Genomic DNA, 19,450 nt, shown 5'->3' with positions numbered 1-19,450 from the left:
TCAGGAAAATTCTAGAATTGGTTATTAAAAAGAAATAGTTAAAGAACATCTAGAAGGGGAATTGGTGATCAAAGAAAGCTAGCTTGACTTCATCAAGAAGAGGTACAACACTAGACTTATTTTCTTACTTCAAAAAGTTTTGAATATATTTGAAGGGAGAATGCTAGAGATAGATTTTATCTTGATTTTAGCAAAACATTTGGAAAATTACCTCATAACCTTTCTTATGGAAATGACAGATGTGGGCTAGATAATGGATAGAACAAGCACTGACTGAATAAGAGGTATCCAGTGGAGTGCACCAAAAATCTATGTCTAGGATGATGCTATTTAATATTTTTTTTTGTTAATAAAAACATTTATTTTGTGTTTTATACAGAACAACCTGAAGTCTGCAACAGGACTCTCGACAGTTACCCAGGGGTTCATAGACAGTGTGTCCACCTCAACAGCCTGGTTCCAGGGACAGGGGATCCACACAGGCAGGATTGGAGGGGTGGGATGAAAGGAACAGTGAGAGGAGTGTATTTCAGTCCTTTCTCAAGGAAGAGGCAGCAGAGCATTCTGAATCACTGAAAAACCTGTGCAAATGGGGCTCTAAACGATGAACCATGTGAAGGGGTGGGGGGTTGGAAGAAGCCAACTTGGATAAACAAGTTTGTTTGGTTTATTTTTGGGGGGGGTGGCATCGGGTTGTGGTTATTTAGATTAATAATGCCCTAAGTCCTGGGGTCTAATACTAACAGGTTCAAATCCATTCTCAAGTAATTTTCACTTCCAAGTTTAAAAAAAAAAATTATCCCTGTGGGCATATGATAAAGACATCATGCAAGCCATTTGCTGGCCCCTGCTCTTTAGAATACATACCGAAAAAGAAGTGGGTGGAGGTTTGTAGCCTGATCTGTCTTATCTGGATGTGAACACAGTTCACAGTAAACAAGGCGTGGGGCATGGAGACAGACAGACTGTGACAGAGGAAGAGGCCTAAACTAGTGGTATGTACAAAAGGATAAGAGAAGTCCCCAGTGGTAAGTTCAAAGCTCTTTTCAACTCAGGGAGTAGCAAGCACATAAGTCTGCATGAAGACAGTTCCTTTAAAATAGTGAAAGGTACCCAATACCTCATCTTTCAAAGGTGAAATAAAATTTTAAAAAAGCCCAAATCTGTTCAACTGGTGGTAGAGGATGCCAAACTGTCCCACCAACTAACAGCTCAAGCATGAGTGTGTGTGTGTTTGTGTGTGTGTTTTATTGGGGGGAGGGAGGGGCAGTTTTAATGTGTTTGGGGTTGGTGCTGACACTCCAACATGATTCCTATGGAAAAGTGATTTGGGGGTCAGAATTCTAGTTTTTGGCCTGCTGGTAGGGGGATGTCTGGTTGGGGTGGAGGTAGGCTAAGTAAAACAAAACCCTACATCTCCAAAGTAAAGAAGTGAATGCAGATTCCCTGTAACCAGCATTGACCCTGTTGGGGCAGGACATACTTCCATTCTAGATGAGGCAGGGGGCCTATCCTGGCCCACATCTGTTATTAGTCTAGTTCAGTCTATAGTCAATGGACAACTCCCACACTGGGCAGGGAAAAGGCGCTAGTTAGGGGAGATAGTCTCATGTCTGTCTTTTTTTAAATCTTAATTTACACTTTAAATAACCGCAAACTTAGTGTCAGTGCCTCAAATATAATTTAATCCTAAAAGTCCTTAAAGGCCCTCTGAAACAAAACAAAAAAGTATGTACTGTCTCTCTTAATAGTCTTCTCACTCCGGTAGGCATTTTTTTCCCCCTCCCTGCCCTGCCCAGTCCCCATCTTTACCCTGACTTGGAGCTTACAAACTGCATCAAGCCATCTGTGCTCACAGACTTGGGCCTCTCTAGGGAGAAGCCCAGAGCTCTGCTCCAAATGAGTTGTGCCAGCACTCCCAGCGCCTGTGAAACTCCAAAGAGAACCATGTAATAATTCATCTCTGTCATGCCATAGTACTGCAGAAGCACCCCACTGTGGGCATCTACATTGGGCCAAGGTTCTTGGCTTTGCCCTGCTCCAAAAGGACTTCAGGTACAATCTTGCAGAGTTGAGCCACCAGTTTAAACATGGGATCATTAGGTAGATGTTTCAGGGCAAATTCCCACTGACAGGTATATCTAGGATCAGTTTTTCTTAGTACAGCATGGCCATAGCCAGGGACAACCTTGCCTGAGTTGAGTGTGTTCCAGATGTAATCACGAAGTTTTTCATCAGCCACCTCTTTGCCAACTTCTTTCTGCAATTGCATCAGCCAGACAAGTACTTCCTGATTGGCTAGTCCATGGAGGGGCCCAGCCGGTCCATTCATGGCAGCTGCAAAGGACAGATAGGGATCTGAAAGAGCACTGCCCACCAGATGGCTAGTGTGGGCACTTACATGGCCACCCTAATGATCACTGTGGATTGTGAGGTATAAGCGCATGAGCTCAGTGAACTGGGCATCATTGTAGCCCAACATGCTGGTGAAGTTATGAGACCAGTCAAGTTTGGTGTCTATAGCCCCAATGCTGCTGCCTTCACGATACAGATTCCGGTAGATCTTTGCTGCAACACAAGGTAGCTTGGCAATGAGATCCATGCAGTCCTCATAAATCAGCTCCCACTATTTTGCCCGATTGATGCCTTCAGAATAAGCCCGAGCGAAGTTACTCTCACTGTTGAGGGCGGTGATAGCTGCACTGAGCTGAGACACTGGATGCAGATTAGTAGGAAGTTGTCCAACATGGTGACCACATGGGAGGGCAGAGCAGCTCGTTTTGCCCATTCTTGGGAGAGCCAGTTCACCTGTTCATCATTTGGAATTTGTCCAGTCACAAGCAGCCAGAATAAACCCTCGGGAAGGGGTTCTTCCACTCCCTTGGCCTTAGGGAGCAGCTTCTGGCACTCTGGGATACTGTAGCCACAGAAACGGATACCCTCATCAGGGTCCAGAACTGATGTTTCATATATTAATCCTTTCATACCGCTCATGCCACCATACATCATGTCCACAATGATTTGCCCCACTACAGTCTTGCCATGCTGCTGCCTGAAGTTCTTGATTCTACTTTGTTCCTTAGGTATCATGTCGCTGAGGATGTCCTTCAGATTTGCTGAAGAAGCACTGGCATGTCGGGCAGCAAGAACAAGACAGGATGCATTCTTGGCCCCAAGGAGCCGGGCAGCCGCAGTGAGTAAGGCCATGGCAGACAGCCTGGGGAGCCGCTGGGCAGGGAGGGAGGAGGGGGACCCACGGCAGGAACCGCAGCCGCCGTCACACTAGAGGCCACGTCGAGGAGTGGACAAGGTTGAAAGAAGGCGACTGAGGGAAAGCGGAGACAAACCGGCAGTGGCACCCTGCCCGGGGTCCTCACCGAAGCCCCCTGCTCTTTAATATTTTTAACGATAACTTGGATAAAAACATAAATGACATGCTTGTCAAATTTTCAGATGACATAAAACTGGAAGAGATTGTTAATAGCAGTGGATGATAATGTCAGGATCCAAAAAAGCTTCCACAGACTGGGGCATTGGACTGAATCTAATATGGTGAAATCCAGTAACAATAACTTTAAAGCTTTACAGGGATGCAAAAAAAAATCAACATCACAAATTCAGATGAGGGAGGCATGGTTAGAAAATAGCTGGCATAATAAAAGACCTAAGGTTTTAGGGAGAATTTAGTGAGAATTCAGTGAGAATTCAATATGAATCAATGTCTGGGGGCCAAATAAGCTAATGTCATTCTAGGTTACATTAGAAAAGACAGAATTTCCAAAATACAGAGATGACAGTGGCTGTTTCATGCCATGGTGAGACCACATCTGGAGCAGATGTTCAGTTCTGGATGCCACAGTTTAGGAAGGAAATTTGATAAGGTGGAGAGCAACCGAGATGGAGAGGGCAACCAAGACAGTCAGTCTGTCATATGAGGATCATTTGAGAATATTAAAGGTGTTTAACCTGAAGCAGAGAAGACTCTCTCTGGAGAAATATGATATTTGTGTTCAAGTATCTAAAGGGCTCTCAGGCAGAAGAGGAGTCAGATTCATTCTCTGGTCTCAAAAGGTTTTCCTAAGACCAGTGGGTGAAAGTTGCAAAAAGGTAAACTTAGCCTTAGCATCAAGAAGTTTCCTAATAATTAGACCTATAACAAAGTGTTATGTGTTACCTAAGGAGATGATGGGTTTCCCTCCACAGAAGTCTTCTAGCAGAAGATGGATAACAACTTGTCAGGGCTTTTAGAGTAGCTGCTCCTTTTAGGTTCAAGTTGAATTAGATACCTACAGAGGTCCCTTCCAACTCAAAATCCTGGGATTCTCTAATGTTACATACAGCATTCCATTGTCTAAAAGCATTTCCTAAGGTGGGGGTTCTAGTACCCTTAATTTCACTGACAATGATTCAAGTACTACATATTAAAAGAACGTATAATGCTTTCTTTTGCTTGAGTTCCTATTCTTAATTATATAGCTTCTTGCCACTAGATGGCATGAGTTCCTGAGCTGTCAGCCATACTTGTTATCAGAAGAAAATAACTGAAAGATGATGAATATAATGTATGAATATTTGAGGTAATTTATAATTTTGTGGTGTTATAAAAGCACATTTTGCATTCTCTTATCTGAACACACATTGCATCCTTCCCCAGACCTCCCTAAGGGCAAGGGCTATTTCATCATTGTTTCCACAAGCATTTAGTAAATGTTTCTTAAGCTGAATACTTGAAAACTTGAAGTAATGAAGTGTTGATAGGTACTTTTATCAGAAATTACAATGTTTATGTAATTTTGTCTTATATCGATTATTAGAAATACAATTTGCTAACCAAAGTTACCAATAAGTCCATGTACAAAGATACTATAATGTATAATTTATAATTTCTTTCTTATTGTCTATTTCTTTTAGTAATAACCATATGATTCCACTAAATCTTCAGTAAAAATTGAAGTCGTTAAGACAGCTCTAAACACTTTACTGTTTTTATTCATGGAATAATTTAAAAAGTAGTAGTATACAACTATTGTATATGATATCTTTAAAGCATTTTTTAATCTACTTATGTCTTGTATATATGTATGTAGTAAGGGCTTAGGACTGACCTTCTTGGTTCTGATCAAAGGAAAGGCAGCCCTGAGTACTTGTTTATTATACATACTTACACACACACACACACACACACACACACACACACACACTTGTTTTATTCATTAAACAAGCTCATAAAATATGTGTAATGTGGAATTTATAAATATCTAACATTTTTCTTTTTTTGCAGTAGAATTATCTAGAGTATGTTAAAAGGCTTTAAAAATAAGCTCCTTGAGGATAGAGACTATTCGATTTTTGTGTTTTAAGAAAATTCTAGGAAAAATCTTCTACCAGGTCTCGAACGCTACAAACATTCTTGAGTATTTCTTTTTACAGTTAGTACCATCACCTAGAAACAGACTATAAACAAGTAACTGCTTAATATTTTCAATGATAAATGACTATCAAAAAATCTCACCTGTAGTCACAATAAAATGGTCCAGTCATTAGTCCCACTAAGCCAATCACTTATAAATTTCTGTCTTATAAACACTTACAAATCATCACTTACCTGAAATAACTAGAGAAATCACTTCAATTATTTCTTTTCTTTCTTTCTTTTTACTCATTTATTTGGGGTTTGCGGGCAAGGGAGAAAGGCTAGATTTTCCTATCTTGCCTTGATTAGAAGTGCCTGATTCCACTACTGATTGGCACCAGGCCTCTGACCTGGGCTGATTTATTCCTCCTTAGGTAGCCTGGTGGCCCCATGCTCTCACCATATTTGTGCTGGACTTAGTGTGGACACCAGGTTAGCTCAGCTAACAACTAATCAAACAATTCACTAGCCTCAGCCTCCCCATAACAGGGACTACAGGAGTGTAACCACCACAATTGTTGTACAGTTATCTCTTAGATTAATTTCATGTTTTATTTTTACTGCAAATTTCCAATCTCAAATTTAAAATATAACACATTAGTACAATGTATCTAGTCTTTCATTTGATATTTTATTTCCAACTTGCCTGCCTAAGGCAAAAACCTAAGGACAATGGAACTGAAATATTTACTTTTTAAGGAATATCTGCCAAAAATTGGTCAAACAATATAACATTTTGCAACTTAATAATGGTATGAATATATTTTTGAACTGGTCAATTTCCAGTTTCTTCTACATGGCATTATAATTACAAATGTTTAGCTTTTTTTAATGACTACCAAGTTTAAATTTCAGAATGTGCTTGCATTTCTTAGACTAAAAATGCTAATAACTTCCCTCTGAAGTAATTTTCTTCCTAAACATGAAGCAAATGTAAGAAATGAAATTATCCTTGAAAATTAAGAAAAATAGTCATTATTCATATTGTAATTTTCCTTTTTTAGAGGAAAAACGGACATAGACTACTCACCTTTGCACACCATAGGGTCTTTCTAAAATAGGTTCTTTAAATGGAGGTGGAATGTGACCAAAATAATCAGGATAAGCCACTTCTGAATACTCAGGAACAGATTTAGTATTTTTCACAATCTCAACATATAGATCAGAGTCATGGAGTGGTGGCATGTTGGGGACTTCAACTGATGTTTGCTCCACTGATGAGTTAGATGCAGAATCATCATCTTCTTCAGTTTCCACTCCAGTAAAGCATAACTTTCCTAGTTGAACAGTTCGTCCCTCAAAGAGCACATTTCCACACGTAGAAATATGTGGACATGTTTTAGTGCATGTGATGGAGGTAAGGTGAGGACTGGAATCTTTCTTTATTCCGGCAGTAAAGCTCTGGGAAGTTTGGGGAGCATTCTGCAGTGTTATTCGGTCCAAGGCCTTTACTAGGTCACTAGTGAGATACTGGTTTGATGAAACTGTTCTATTTTGATCACCTTCCTGTTGCTGCAATGGACTATCACTGTTTTTAGTATCTTCTTTCGCCAGGTCTAAAAAGGCAGGTTGTTTATCCCCTTCCTCTCCTTGTGAAATGATATTCTTTTTCACTGAATTTATTAGACTGTTTGGTTCCACAGGCGGCTCTTCTCCTGCTGTAGGAACAACAATAGGTCCACCTAGATTTCCTTCCTTTGCCAAGGGCTTTGGTTCTTTGGCAATTAAATCACATTCCTTCAAAAACAAAAAGTATGATGAAAAAAATTTAGCAAATTTGAATTTAGCAAAAATAAAGATAGCATTTAAATTCCTTCATACTGTATTACAATAATGTAACAAACAAGTGGTAGCACTGCTCAGAGTTATCCTCAGAGTGAGGAAAACCTGGGTTCAAGCCCCATCTTTGCCACACCCTGGCTGTATGTCCCCAAACACATCACTTATTCTTTCCACTGCCTTAGGAAATACTCTCAAAGCTGCAGACCAAGTGCTGATCTACATTAATAGAAGTTCTCTTACCAAGAGATTCCTTATACCAGTGAAATCAAAGATCTGAGATCAGAAAAAAATAAAGTATATAAAGCAACTTTAAAATCAGTGTGTAGGAATAAAGCACTATTTCTTTAATTTTTCCCCAAAATTAGAGGATTTTAAAAGAAAATGAAAATATTAAGTTACTCATCTTCCTGAATAAGAGATGTCAAAAAAATCTCAAAAATAAAATATATAGGCATATAGAGAAATATATAAATATTTTAATCATCATGAGGGAAAAGTCACCTCACTAAATCCCCTTACTGAAATAGCTAACTTTACAGAGTCGAGATTATAAAAGGAAAGTAAATGAAGGCAGGACAGGAATGATAAACTGGGAGAACACAGATACCAAAAACCTAAAGATATGAAGTTATAAAATATGCTCACAGATGAAATATGAAACTACAATGGCCTTAGTCCTATAATTATACAGATTAAAAAAAAGTAGACAGTAGTCAAGTTCCAGGAGTTGTGAATGTAAAGCCTCTCCCCTCAAAAGGGAAATTCCTATCACCTATAGGACAAGGATAACTGAAGAAAGAGGAATGCACAGAAAAGGAAGACAATTCTGAAAGTCCTATAAAAATATATTAAGTACTCCAATATACAGGCTACCAGAGGCCAAGCTGCCATCTTAATCTCTTGCTTGTCTCAAATATTAAATTTTTTAAAAATACTTATTGTAATTTTTTCTATGACAACTTATCTCTGATTTCATTAATTTATTCGGTCCTTCAATAAAGATTTATTAAATGCTTACTGTGAGTCAAGTATTATGCTAGATGGTAAGGATACACAAAAAGGAAACAAAACGGTTTCTGTCTTAAAGGAATTTCCCTTATATTTCACTAAAACAACAATTACAGAGAAAATTAAGTGTAGAATAGATATAAAGTCATTTGGTAGGGAGTACATCAATAACTTGGGGAGAGGAAGATCAGGATAGACCTCTTATAGGAGGTGCTTTTGAATGGAACCTTAGGGAAAGTTAGGGATTTTGTAAGCCAGAGATAAGAAAAAAGTGTAGGTCAGGTATGGGAGAAGACTTGTGCAAAGGCAGAGATACAGATAGAACAAAGTATGTTAAGAATAACAAGTAAATTGGTATGGCTAGAATATAAAGATCAGGTACAAGAAAGCATGGAATAATAGCCTCGATCCAGACGAAAGGCTACATCCATCTCCAAAAAGTTTAAATTTTACCTTAGAGGCAAGATGGAACGACTAAAGATTTTTGCTCAAGGAAGTCAAACTCATGCTAAATGGACTATTAATCTGGCAGTTGTGGATGATGTATTGGAGATAGGAAAGATTTGAGGCAAGGAGACAACCTAGAAAACTCTTTCAAGAGTCCATCATCATCATCGTCAACAAGGCATTTATTCATTAAGTAAATGCTGCATGCCAAATGCTGGGTCTAGTTGAGGGCTGCTAAGGGCCTGGACTAGGGTGGTAGTAATATGAGTGGAGAGAATGTAACAAACAGGAAAGATGTTGTAGGGACAGAACCGATAAGACTTGGCAACTGAGTAGATATGAGAGGCAAAGAGAAGAGGTGAAGATGACTCTGAGATTGTGAACCTGTGTGACTGGAAAGATGATAGTACCCTTACTAGAAAAAAGTAGTTACTGATCTACAAAGCTAGCTTCATCTTCAGAATTTCTGCCTTGGACCCCTGCTGTCCTAATTGGTGACTGCTTCACCTGGCCCACAGACATCCTTCATTTCACTCCTACTCCTCCACCATTCATATGGTTCCAAATAATTATTGAGTAGTGGCACTCTTGGTTTTAAAATTGTGGAAGAGTCCCTTTTTAAAAAAAACTTTCTATGCATTGTCATCAAAAGGTATTTTTTGTTTTGTTTTGTTTTTTTCAGTTTGGCTACTGAGCAAAAAAGTTGGCTTCTTCTGCTTCTGTGGTCTTTGAAAGTTCAAATAGAATAAAGTAATTTCTAAGTGAAGTGACTGATATTGGAAATAACGTGCAAGCTAAAGTGGAAAATAGTCATCAAAATTAATTTAATCTGTCTTTTAAAATACATCAGTAAAATGTATAATTCACTGGTCTTATAACAAAGTTATTTTAAAAAATATCTTCTGTATTACATCACTGAAACTTACTACATACTCTTCAAACACTTTAAACATACAAGTCACTGTAATAGAGAAGAGACATTCTTTTTGGAATAAAAATTAAGAGGTATTTGAAAACCAATACATCTTCATATTAGATATATTTTCCCAATTACATAACTAAATGATGAACTATTTCACATATCGCCTGCCATAGTATTAAAAGCTGACAACCTAAAATAAAGTACACTAACACGCAGAGACTCTGAAAGTCTCTCTTTAAAAATTAATTTCTTTTCTTCTAATACAATGAAAGTTAGCTATCAGTATTAGGTTTACGGAGTGCAATCTAATGTAATTATCACTGTGAAGAATTGTATTGATAAGTAGATAGAAAGAACCCAGTCAAACTCTATAGTAAACTACTTGTTTAAGGTAAAAGAGTTGGTGAACAATAATAAACAAAATGCTAATCTCAGTACCAGACGCAATCTCGTTTTCCTTACGGCTACTTGAATATCCTTTCATTTTTATACGCCCATATTCTCTTAAGACTTGCTGTACATGGCTTCTCAAAGGTACTTGTCTTTTCACCTATACTAAGTTATAGAGGTGATTCAAATCAACCAAATATCTTCTCTACCCGTAGCCGGCCCTATTATTTTCCCATTATTGCTCTGCATCGGCTTTTTCCATTGCTTGTAAGGGTTTCTGTATGTATAAGTATCTTGTTGTAATTTGGTAGTCAACACCAGTGAAGAGAGAAGATATGAAAAATTTTAATCTAAATTCAGTCTTTTTATTCCTACCTAGAAACTTCCCTCTTGAGCATATTGTACTCTCTTTGGGCTAAAAATACAGGACGGCTGTCTCTCCCTTTCATCACTGCAGTGCATCTCCAGTTCCATGGTGCAACCTGAATACTCAGAATTGTAGCAGCTATTTAACCCATCCTATGAATAAAGGTATGTAAATTTCTAACAAACTTAAAGTAAAGAAAACCCCCAAAGCAAAAATCATCTTTTCAATTACCTTTCCCCTGTACCACTTTCTCATAAACACATACACTTAGCACTACACATTCAGTATCTCTTTTGAAGGAACAAGAAAAAAGACTTTTTGAAAAGGACCTTAGAGACCCACCTAATCTAACATATTCACTTTACAAATTAGGAAACTGAGGCCCAGAAAAGTTAATCAATTTTAACGACATCACACAGTTTACTCATAGAAGGGCCAAGATCAACTCTTTCCCCAAGCCACACTCAAATATTAGGTTATTTATATTCCCCTTAACTTTTCTATTAATTGCTGCTAGCTCAGGCTAAGCTATTTAGCAAATTAGAGTAAAAACCTTTAACATGAATTAAGGGTGGTAGCAAATCCTAAGTTAAATGTTCCAATACTTCCCCATTAATTTTTATATGACATTACCAGAAAAGAAAATAATTAACTTAAAAGATTATCATATCTAGTTGCAAATGTCAATGATAACATGAAAGCAGTTTTTAGTTGTCACTTTCCACTAGTTCTTACTTCCAACATGTCAGTGCATTTGAATGAAGGCAGATAATAACAAGGTCACATGGCTAAACAGTTACTGACAAAGGAAAAACCCTTTCTCATTTTAAAAATGAAAAGCAAAATAGGAAATATCTTTCAATTTAAGAGAGAAAAGAATTCTTAACTGAGCAAACATTAAGCACCTGGATTAATCTGCTATTTTTTTACCTGAAAGTCATCAGAAAGTTCATGGAAAAAATGTTCATACATTTTTAGTTCTTCTATTGGTCTTCCTAATTCTTGCTTGGGTTTTAACTTGTTAATATCAGTCTCAATGTCATCATTCTGTAACAATCAAAACACATTGTATCAAGGGTTAGGTATGCCTTGAATAAACCAGAATACACTCTCAATTTTAATGCCATTCAAATCTCTATATGAAATTAAAGCCAAAGGATGAGTGAAATAATTTTTGCAATAATTCCTACATATTTTCTTTTAATAATCTAATTCAACATTTTAAGTAAAATCACAGCATTAAGACATGTATTAAACCAATTCAAAAGAGTCAAACTGTAAAATATATACTTGAGGCTTGGTTAAAAAAAAAGTTGAATTGAAAGAAACCTAACTAAGCTATACTAGTGATTTTTGAATATGAAAAATTCAGAAAAACATGGTAAGAGTTTCATGAATGGATGCAGAGTAAATACAGAAGAGTTGAAAGAACAGATGCATACATAAATGGAGTCACCAGTTAATCAACAAATGCTTAACTCTGTTCCAGGCACTGGTCTCTCTGTCCAAGCTTACAGTCTACTCAAGGAGTACATGTTCACAGAGAAGTAAATAAGGGTAACTATACAGAAGGTAATTTGCCTGGTGGTGAGGAGAGATGAGTGGATAACAACCTGGAGATTCAGAAAAAGCCTTCTGAAGATAGAGAGATTAGAGACTATATGCAGGGAGACCAATTAGGAGAAAATTGCAGTAATGCAGGCAAGAGGTAATATGGGCCTGACCTAGGTTGGTTGTGATATGAATGGAGAGGCAACAAACTCTGATCAAACACAACAGTCAATGTTATCGACATGTTATCAAAGTAAAAGAACCCAACCTTCCTTTCTGTTAAACAACTGATAAACCAGTTTCTGGTGGAGAAGATATACTTTGTAAGAGAGATTTGGGGGGTATTTTGGGGGAAGGCTAGCTTCAAAACAAAATTTTTTGGTACACTTAATAACATACAAGTTGTTTTCAAACTTTTTCTATCCATGACCCTTTTAAAAATTTTGACATCCTATACTCCCCAAAGTATGGGATATAATTCAGGCTGTCCATTCTGGAAAGAATAGAAGCAAATTATGTGCCACTCTTAGAGGAAAGGTTAAAACTGAAGGAGAGGTTAGAAGTATCCAATGGAAGTGGAAAAATCTGTGGTCAAATAGGACTAGTTGAAAGTACCTTGTGTGCTGTTCAGAGAAGATTTCAAGAAGTGACAAATATCCCACTCTGAGAGATCAAGAAGAGTTGGGAATCTGATCATATCAACTGCTGTCTACAGTAATTGGATCCCAAATTTAGAACGGACCTTAAAATAACTTGGCCAATCATTATTATTAACTCCACTAGGGAAGTAAATTTGCCTTATTCATAGCACAGCAAACTCCACCACAATACTTCAGCCTTGAAGACAGAGAAAATTTATTTATTTATATATATATATATATATATATATATATATATATATATATATATTCCATACATATATGGAAACAATAAACAGGATTCAGTTGTATAGAGTAAACAAGTAGTTATTCGCACTACATTAAAAAAAGAACCAAAAAGCAAATGGAAATCAGGTACTTTTTCAAGAAAGCAAAGTGTCTATTTTTTAATTAAATTAATTTTTTTCAATTAACAAAAATCTATTTTCCCCTTCCCATAACTGCCCACACACATTGGAAAAAGAAAAACAAAAATAAAACTATCATAACAAAATAAGAAAATATGCAATGAAGCAAAACAAATGGCTGCGCTGACCCTACCCAAAAAAGAGATATACTTCATTCTGTACCAGATGCTTTATCCTTGGCCGTCTGGAATCATGGCTGCTCATTTTGCCGATCAGAGCTCCTATTCAGCCCTACATTGCATGTTGTTTACCTAAATTTAACTGGCACATCACAATCACTAATACCCATAATAGTGACTTCAAGGGAAAATTAAATTACATTCAATATACCTTATTTAAACAAGTCAGGGAAGTGTAGCATATGCTTGAGAAATATTTCCATCAAAAACTGTTAAATTAAGTTCTAGCCCTTAAAACATTAATTCTCAGCACTCTGAAAAACTCCACTTTCTAAAACAAAGTATTTCCAATGAGTTCCAGAGATAGAGGTTCATCAACCAGTGAGCTGAATTTTTCAGGGCATAATAACTTTCTCAAGTACCATCTACCAAAACATATAAGCTGGGCTATGGAGGGAGTATCTATCCCAACTCACAGATTCTTAAAGTATTTCCATATTGATACTAATTTTCACAACGTCCTATAATCCATATCACAAGGAACTTTATTTAGATCAATGCATAAAAGAAATTCCTAACCAAAAGAATAATCTGATTTATAACAAGGCGGCGATGTATGTGTATGGATACGCATGTATTTAAGTATGTATGTATACTTACACACACACACACACACACACACACACACACAGAATCACTTTCCTGAAAATCTTTCAAAGCACAATGTACAATATAATAATGTAAATGGAAAGAACTACCATTGAAACAATCAAAAGTGAATGTCCCAAATTGCAAAGAATAAAAATACATCAAAATACACCCCACCACCCCACTCCTTTGCAGATGTGGAGATCCATGGGTGTGATACACTGCATATGTTTTCAGACTTCCTTTCAATGTATTGATTGGTTTTGCTGAGTTTTTCTTCGGTTCTTGCTCTTTTTCTTTTAAAAAAAATTGTTATATGTTCTGGCTCTCTGAGAAGGAAAGAGGGAAGCTACTAAGAGAAATTCTGATGATATAAAGAACAAAATATTGGAAAAAGGTTTATTTTTGAAACAAAAAAAACCAAAAATTTGTATTATTTTACATTTTAATTACATGTATATTAAAATCCTTCCTAGAACCAAAAAGAGACAATTAGATAGTACTTCAAGGCCCCTTCCACTATAAGGACTTAAAACAAAGCTCTACTTCTCTTTTCAACAGCTTACTCTCACTGATGAACCATAATATAAAAAAAGAGAAAGAAAAAAATAGGCACAAACTCAGCAATAAGCCTCTGTCATTATTTAAATTTACTTTCTTTTTACAATAGTAATGCATATTGAATTATTTGCAGCAAATTGACAATAATTGTTAATTGACAATAAACATTTATACCAACCTTAAAATTTTGGTCTATGTCATCATCATTCTCAATTTCATTTTCAGCTTCTAATTCAAGGTCTTCATTGTCATCGCTTTCATCTACTACGTCATCCACTGTGATACAAAAGGCTCTATAAGTAGGTGAGAAGTAAACTTTCTACAAAATGACACCCCGGGGAAGATTGCTATGTTCAAAGCACTAAGAATTCACTTCATAAAATACCACAAATGTATAAATATTTACAAATAATTATGTTATTAATAAAATATTAAATAGCACACCTTCTGTTGTGGCTCATCCTTCACTGCTTGTGCTTGAATAGCACATGACCATGAAATCTATGGTAAAATTACATTAGTACCTTTTATGTACATAAAAAAATTCCATACTAGTGAATTTTATTCATGGGAAAATAAGAGTTGCTCTTTTTTGATACTCTCTCTTCTCTGGGTTTTTGTGACACCTCTTAGTTATCTCCTTACCTGATTATTCTCTCAATTTCCTTTGCTGGTTCATCATCCACCCTAAGGTGGATGTGTACCCCAAAGGCTATATCTATTCTGGGTTTTACTCTCTTCACTCTCATACTTGCTAACCTGGTCAGCTCTCATAGGTTTAATTATCATGTGTATAGAGATTACTTCTAAATCTATATATCCAGCAAAATTCTCTCTCTTGAGTGCCAGTCTTGCATCACCAACTATGTATTAGACATTTTCAATTTAAATGTCAAAAGGCATCTCAAACTCAGCATATCCAAATAAGAGCTTATTATCTCTTCCTCCCCTTTTCCCCTTGAAACTAAGCCCTCTGCCAAATTTCTATATTTCAGCTAAGGGTACGTTTCCATCCTTCCAGCTGGGAAGGTTCATGATCTCAGAGTTGTCTTTTACTCTTTCTTCACCCTCAACTCACATGTCTAGTCAATTGTCAAGTCTTGTTCACTTTACCTCCAAAATATCCCACGTATTGCCCCTTCCTTTCACTCACATGGTTACCATTGTAGCTCAGAATCTAATCATCTCTTACCTGGTCAATACTGAACAGCCTCCTAACTGTTCTCCCCACCTCCAGTCTCTCTCTTCCTGATCCATCTTCCACATAGCTGCCAAAATCATCTTTATAAAGCACAGGTCCAGCCATGTCACTCTTCTGCTCAATAACATCCAATGGCTCTTACAGGATATTCTATAAACTCCTTTGTTTTTCCTCTAGATTCCTTCACCACTCAGATTCAACTCACCTTTCCAGACCTATTGTATGTTATTCTCTTTCATGCACTATGTAGTAGAACTGAACTGACCTTTAGCTGTCACTCACACACAATTTCTTAATGCCATTTGCATAAGTCGTCCCTCACACTTGAAATACATTCCCTTATCCTTCCAACTCTAACAATCCCTAGTTTTCTTCAAAAGTTCAACTCAAGCAGCAGTTTTTACATAAAGCCTTTCCTATTCCCCCAAGCTAATAGTGCCCTCTCCCCAAAAACCCTCATGGGTACATATATATATATATATATATATATATATATATATATATTTATATATATATATATATATATATATATATAAATATATATATATTTATATATATATATATATGTATATAGCATATGCCTATATATGCAGAAGTGGTCTCTTGTAATACAATATAAGCTCCATGAGAAAACAGAATACATCATTTTCATCTTTGTATATCCTATTACCACAGCTAGGTGGTGCAGTGGATGGAGTATCGGCCTTGGAATCAGGAAGAACTGAGTTCAAATGTAACCTCAGATACTTACTAGCTATATGACCCTGGAAAAGTCATTTAACCTCTGTTTGTCTGCTTCCTCAAATGTAAAATGGGGATAATAACAGCACCTACCTCACAGGGTTGTTGTGAGGATCAAATGAGATAATATTTGTAAAGAGTTTAGCACAGTGCCTGGCACATTAAAGGTGCTGCAGAAATACTTATTCCCTCCCTCTCCCTGGAACATAAGAGAAACTCAATAAAGACTTACTTATGCTTCTATTTCTCCCTAGAGAATGTGTAGCTCTAGGATCAAAAAATTAAAATAAATTTATAAGCAACAGCCAGATACATGACCTGAGAAAAAATGACTATTGAAGAAAATGAACAAAAAAAAAAAGACTGAGAAACTACTACTAAGAAGAAGAGGATTTTCTTGATTAGCTAGAGAAAAGTAAACTCAGCTAAACAGAGAAAGGGATAAATCAGATTGTTAAATAAACCAGGCAAAATAAATACTTCATACAAAGAATAGATTTTTTTTTTTTAACTCAAAAGGCTGATCTGAAAGTTGTTACTGTTCTAACATGGAAAAGGGACTATTTATTCATCAGGTCTAACCAGAAGATGGAGCCATAAACCCTTAGATGGTGAGGGTAAACAGAAAGCTAATAATAGTCAGATAATATTAACACAGCATTCCTTATACTTGCATAACGCTTTTTAAAAACAATTTTCAAGGCACTTTCACATAAAATATCTCATTAGAACATAATATGTTCATCGAATCTTTACCATGAAAGTTAATAAAATATTTCTAATACAACATTTCTACCACAAAAGAATTCTGGATATAGTATCCAAGGAATCTTTAGAGATTTATCCATTAAATATTACAGATAATAATACAATTCAAGTTATTATTATTATTACTAAAATATGTTCATTACTGTTCAGGAGGAGATCTAGCACAGAGTCCAAATTGAAGAGGGATTCCCTATAAATGGTAAGAACCTCTAACTAATACTGTTTGCTGATGACATTGAGTTGATTTTATTACGCCTCAGAACACTGTAGAGTCTCCTGGACAAGATCCACAGTCACTCGGAAGAGTCTGACCTAATCATCCCCATAGCGAACAAAGAATGTCTGTGTCAGACTTTGATATACAGTTAAATGGACAACAAAAGAGAATACGCATCAACACATGCCTTTGGTATATATCTTGAAAATGGACATCAATTACCACCAGGATTAAAAAGGAGAAGAGTTGGTCAGACTTTGAGGGGAAAAAGGCAAAGGTCCTTTTAATGACCCCAAACTGCTCTCTGAAACAGAGGCCCATTTTTAAAATAAAAATATTCTACTGGTGATGCCGTATGGCTGAGAGTCATGGAATATGACTTCAAAGAATTAAAATTTAATGTTATTCAGAGGACAATGGAAAAGTACATGGTAGGTATAAACAGACTAAAACAATAGTAAATAAGGTACTAGGCATACTAGGAAGAAGAAGAGCAAAGGAAGTCATCAAAGAAATGCATGATTGAAAAAAAAGATGAACTAGTCACATGGTGAGAGTATGAGATACTGTTGGATGACACATTTGCTCCACCAGCGTTCTCATAATGTCAAAAGAAAGAGAGAAAGGTCCCTACACATTCAGTGAATGGCCCTCTGGTGGTCAACTTATGAGAAAATGTGGACAAAAGTTGCACAGAAAGGCATGCATGCAGGCACTACAGAACACATCACTGTTAAGGAAGGTCTACGTCAATGAGATCACATCTCTTTTGGACCTTATGCCCTCTGAGACCTTTTCATGGCCTAAATCTAAACGTGTGATCATTTCACTACTTTAAATTTAAACTTTACTTTTTTTCATATTAACACCATTTGCACTATTATAAAACTTTTTATTTTACTTATTGCAGATAGACAAAAAAAAATCACAGCATACCCAACCAATCTTGCCTTCTCCAAAACATTTTCTGCTTCACTGATTGTCTAATTAAGAAATCTTAATCTTCCTAGACTTCTTGAAAATTTCGCTTCTCATTTTCTGACACATACACACACAAATGTAGTTCAAAACTAAAATAATTTCAGTCACTGATTTATCTAAACCAAAAAATATATTTTTATGCCTTCAATCAGATAAGTCAAGTGCAATTTTTAAAATAAATGCCTTTAGAGAGACAGAAAACCATAAGACTTTTAATGAAAATTTTGTTTAGTTCACTTAATAGGTAAAAATGCAGCAATTAATCTCATTGATTATATATTCATACTATATGTATACATACTTTAAAAATCATAAGTAGCAATTTAAAACAGTTTTAGGTTATATTTACATAATGAAGTTCTCTTATAATTCACATTCATAAATATAACACATATCCCTATACTAAAAAGCATTCTTCTGGCAATATCAATAAAAACTCAGAATCTCTTTTTAAAATAACAGGTGACTATTAAATGAAGTAAAGCAAAATATGATTACTTTGTTAAGTCTTCCTTTTTCTACTGAATTCAAGCACAAGAAAAGTAGAAAAAATAAAAATCACAATGAATAGCACGTAGTTAATCATACCTTCAGGTGGTAAATTGTAGAGCTGAGCCACAGGTCCAGTCACAGGAATAACTGGTAATTGGAAATGAAAAGCACTTTTAATAGTTGGTAATGGAAGACGATTTTTAGGAAAACATTTCCTCATAATCAGACTGGACGTGTTGACGAGAGGATCAAGAGTCCTGACTGCCAAGCAATCCTATTTTTAAAGGAAAGGGAAAAAACACCATGTAATCACCATGAATAACTAATTTTAGGTATCTTCAGAGAAGAATGCTTTTTTCCTGACATTTTTCACTAAAAATATCTATTTTATATAAAAGCGTAATTTTAAGTACTTTTATCCATTATGAATGCAAGTTCCTTTACATCATTAATATGAAAACTGATAATATTTAAAGAAAATAACCAGGTCATTATTCACTAATGTTAATAAGCAATGATTTGGGTGAGTATGGGTACGCCAAGTAGCACTATGGCATGAATCAACAACCTTTTGAGAACAAAGAATCTTTGTGGCAGATAATATTCTCTGACTATACCCTTTTGATGGGCCATGCAATACGATTTTCTACAGACTTTTTATTTTATTGATGTAGGAAATTACCAGTGAGGAAATCCCTCTACCAATATAGTACCTACTCTGCAATTTATAGCCTTATGAGAGTTGCCTGGGATACTAAACAATTACATGACCTGTC

At 36.1% G+C, this 19,450-nt stretch overlaps 1 protein-coding gene and 1 pseudogene across 4 annotated transcripts in view; both read right to left on the bottom strand.

The window, feature by feature from the left end:
- AGTPBP1 (ATP/GTP binding protein 1) overlaps positions 1-19,450 on the bottom strand; it is a 233,703-nt gene that overhangs the window by 112,363 nt on the left and 101,890 nt on the right. For all 4 annotated transcript variants that reach the window (XM_036737617.1, XM_036737616.1, XM_036737618.1 and 1 more), the window contains 4 exons: positions 18,771-18,948; positions 14,453-14,550; positions 11,260-11,376; positions 6,444-7,150 (listed from right to left, as the gene is read on the bottom strand). In XM_036737617.1, coding sequence (XP_036593512.1) covers positions 6,444-7,150; positions 11,260-11,376; positions 14,453-14,550; positions 18,771-18,948 — 1,100 coding nt within the window. The remainder of the gene's footprint in view (positions 1-6,443; positions 7,151-11,259; positions 11,377-14,452; positions 14,551-18,770; positions 18,949-19,450) is intronic.
- Positions 1,781-3,256, bottom strand: LOC118830712 (annotated as a pseudogene).

This window comes from Trichosurus vulpecula, chromosome 9 (assembly GCF_011100635.1).
Source record: "Trichosurus vulpecula isolate mTriVul1 chromosome 9, mTriVul1.pri, whole genome shotgun sequence".
NCBI classification, from domain to species: Eukaryota; Metazoa; Chordata; class Mammalia; order Diprotodontia; family Phalangeridae; genus Trichosurus; species Trichosurus vulpecula.
The sequence above is the reverse complement of the archived record's forward strand: the minus strand, read 5'-3'. Positions and strand labels throughout refer to the sequence as shown.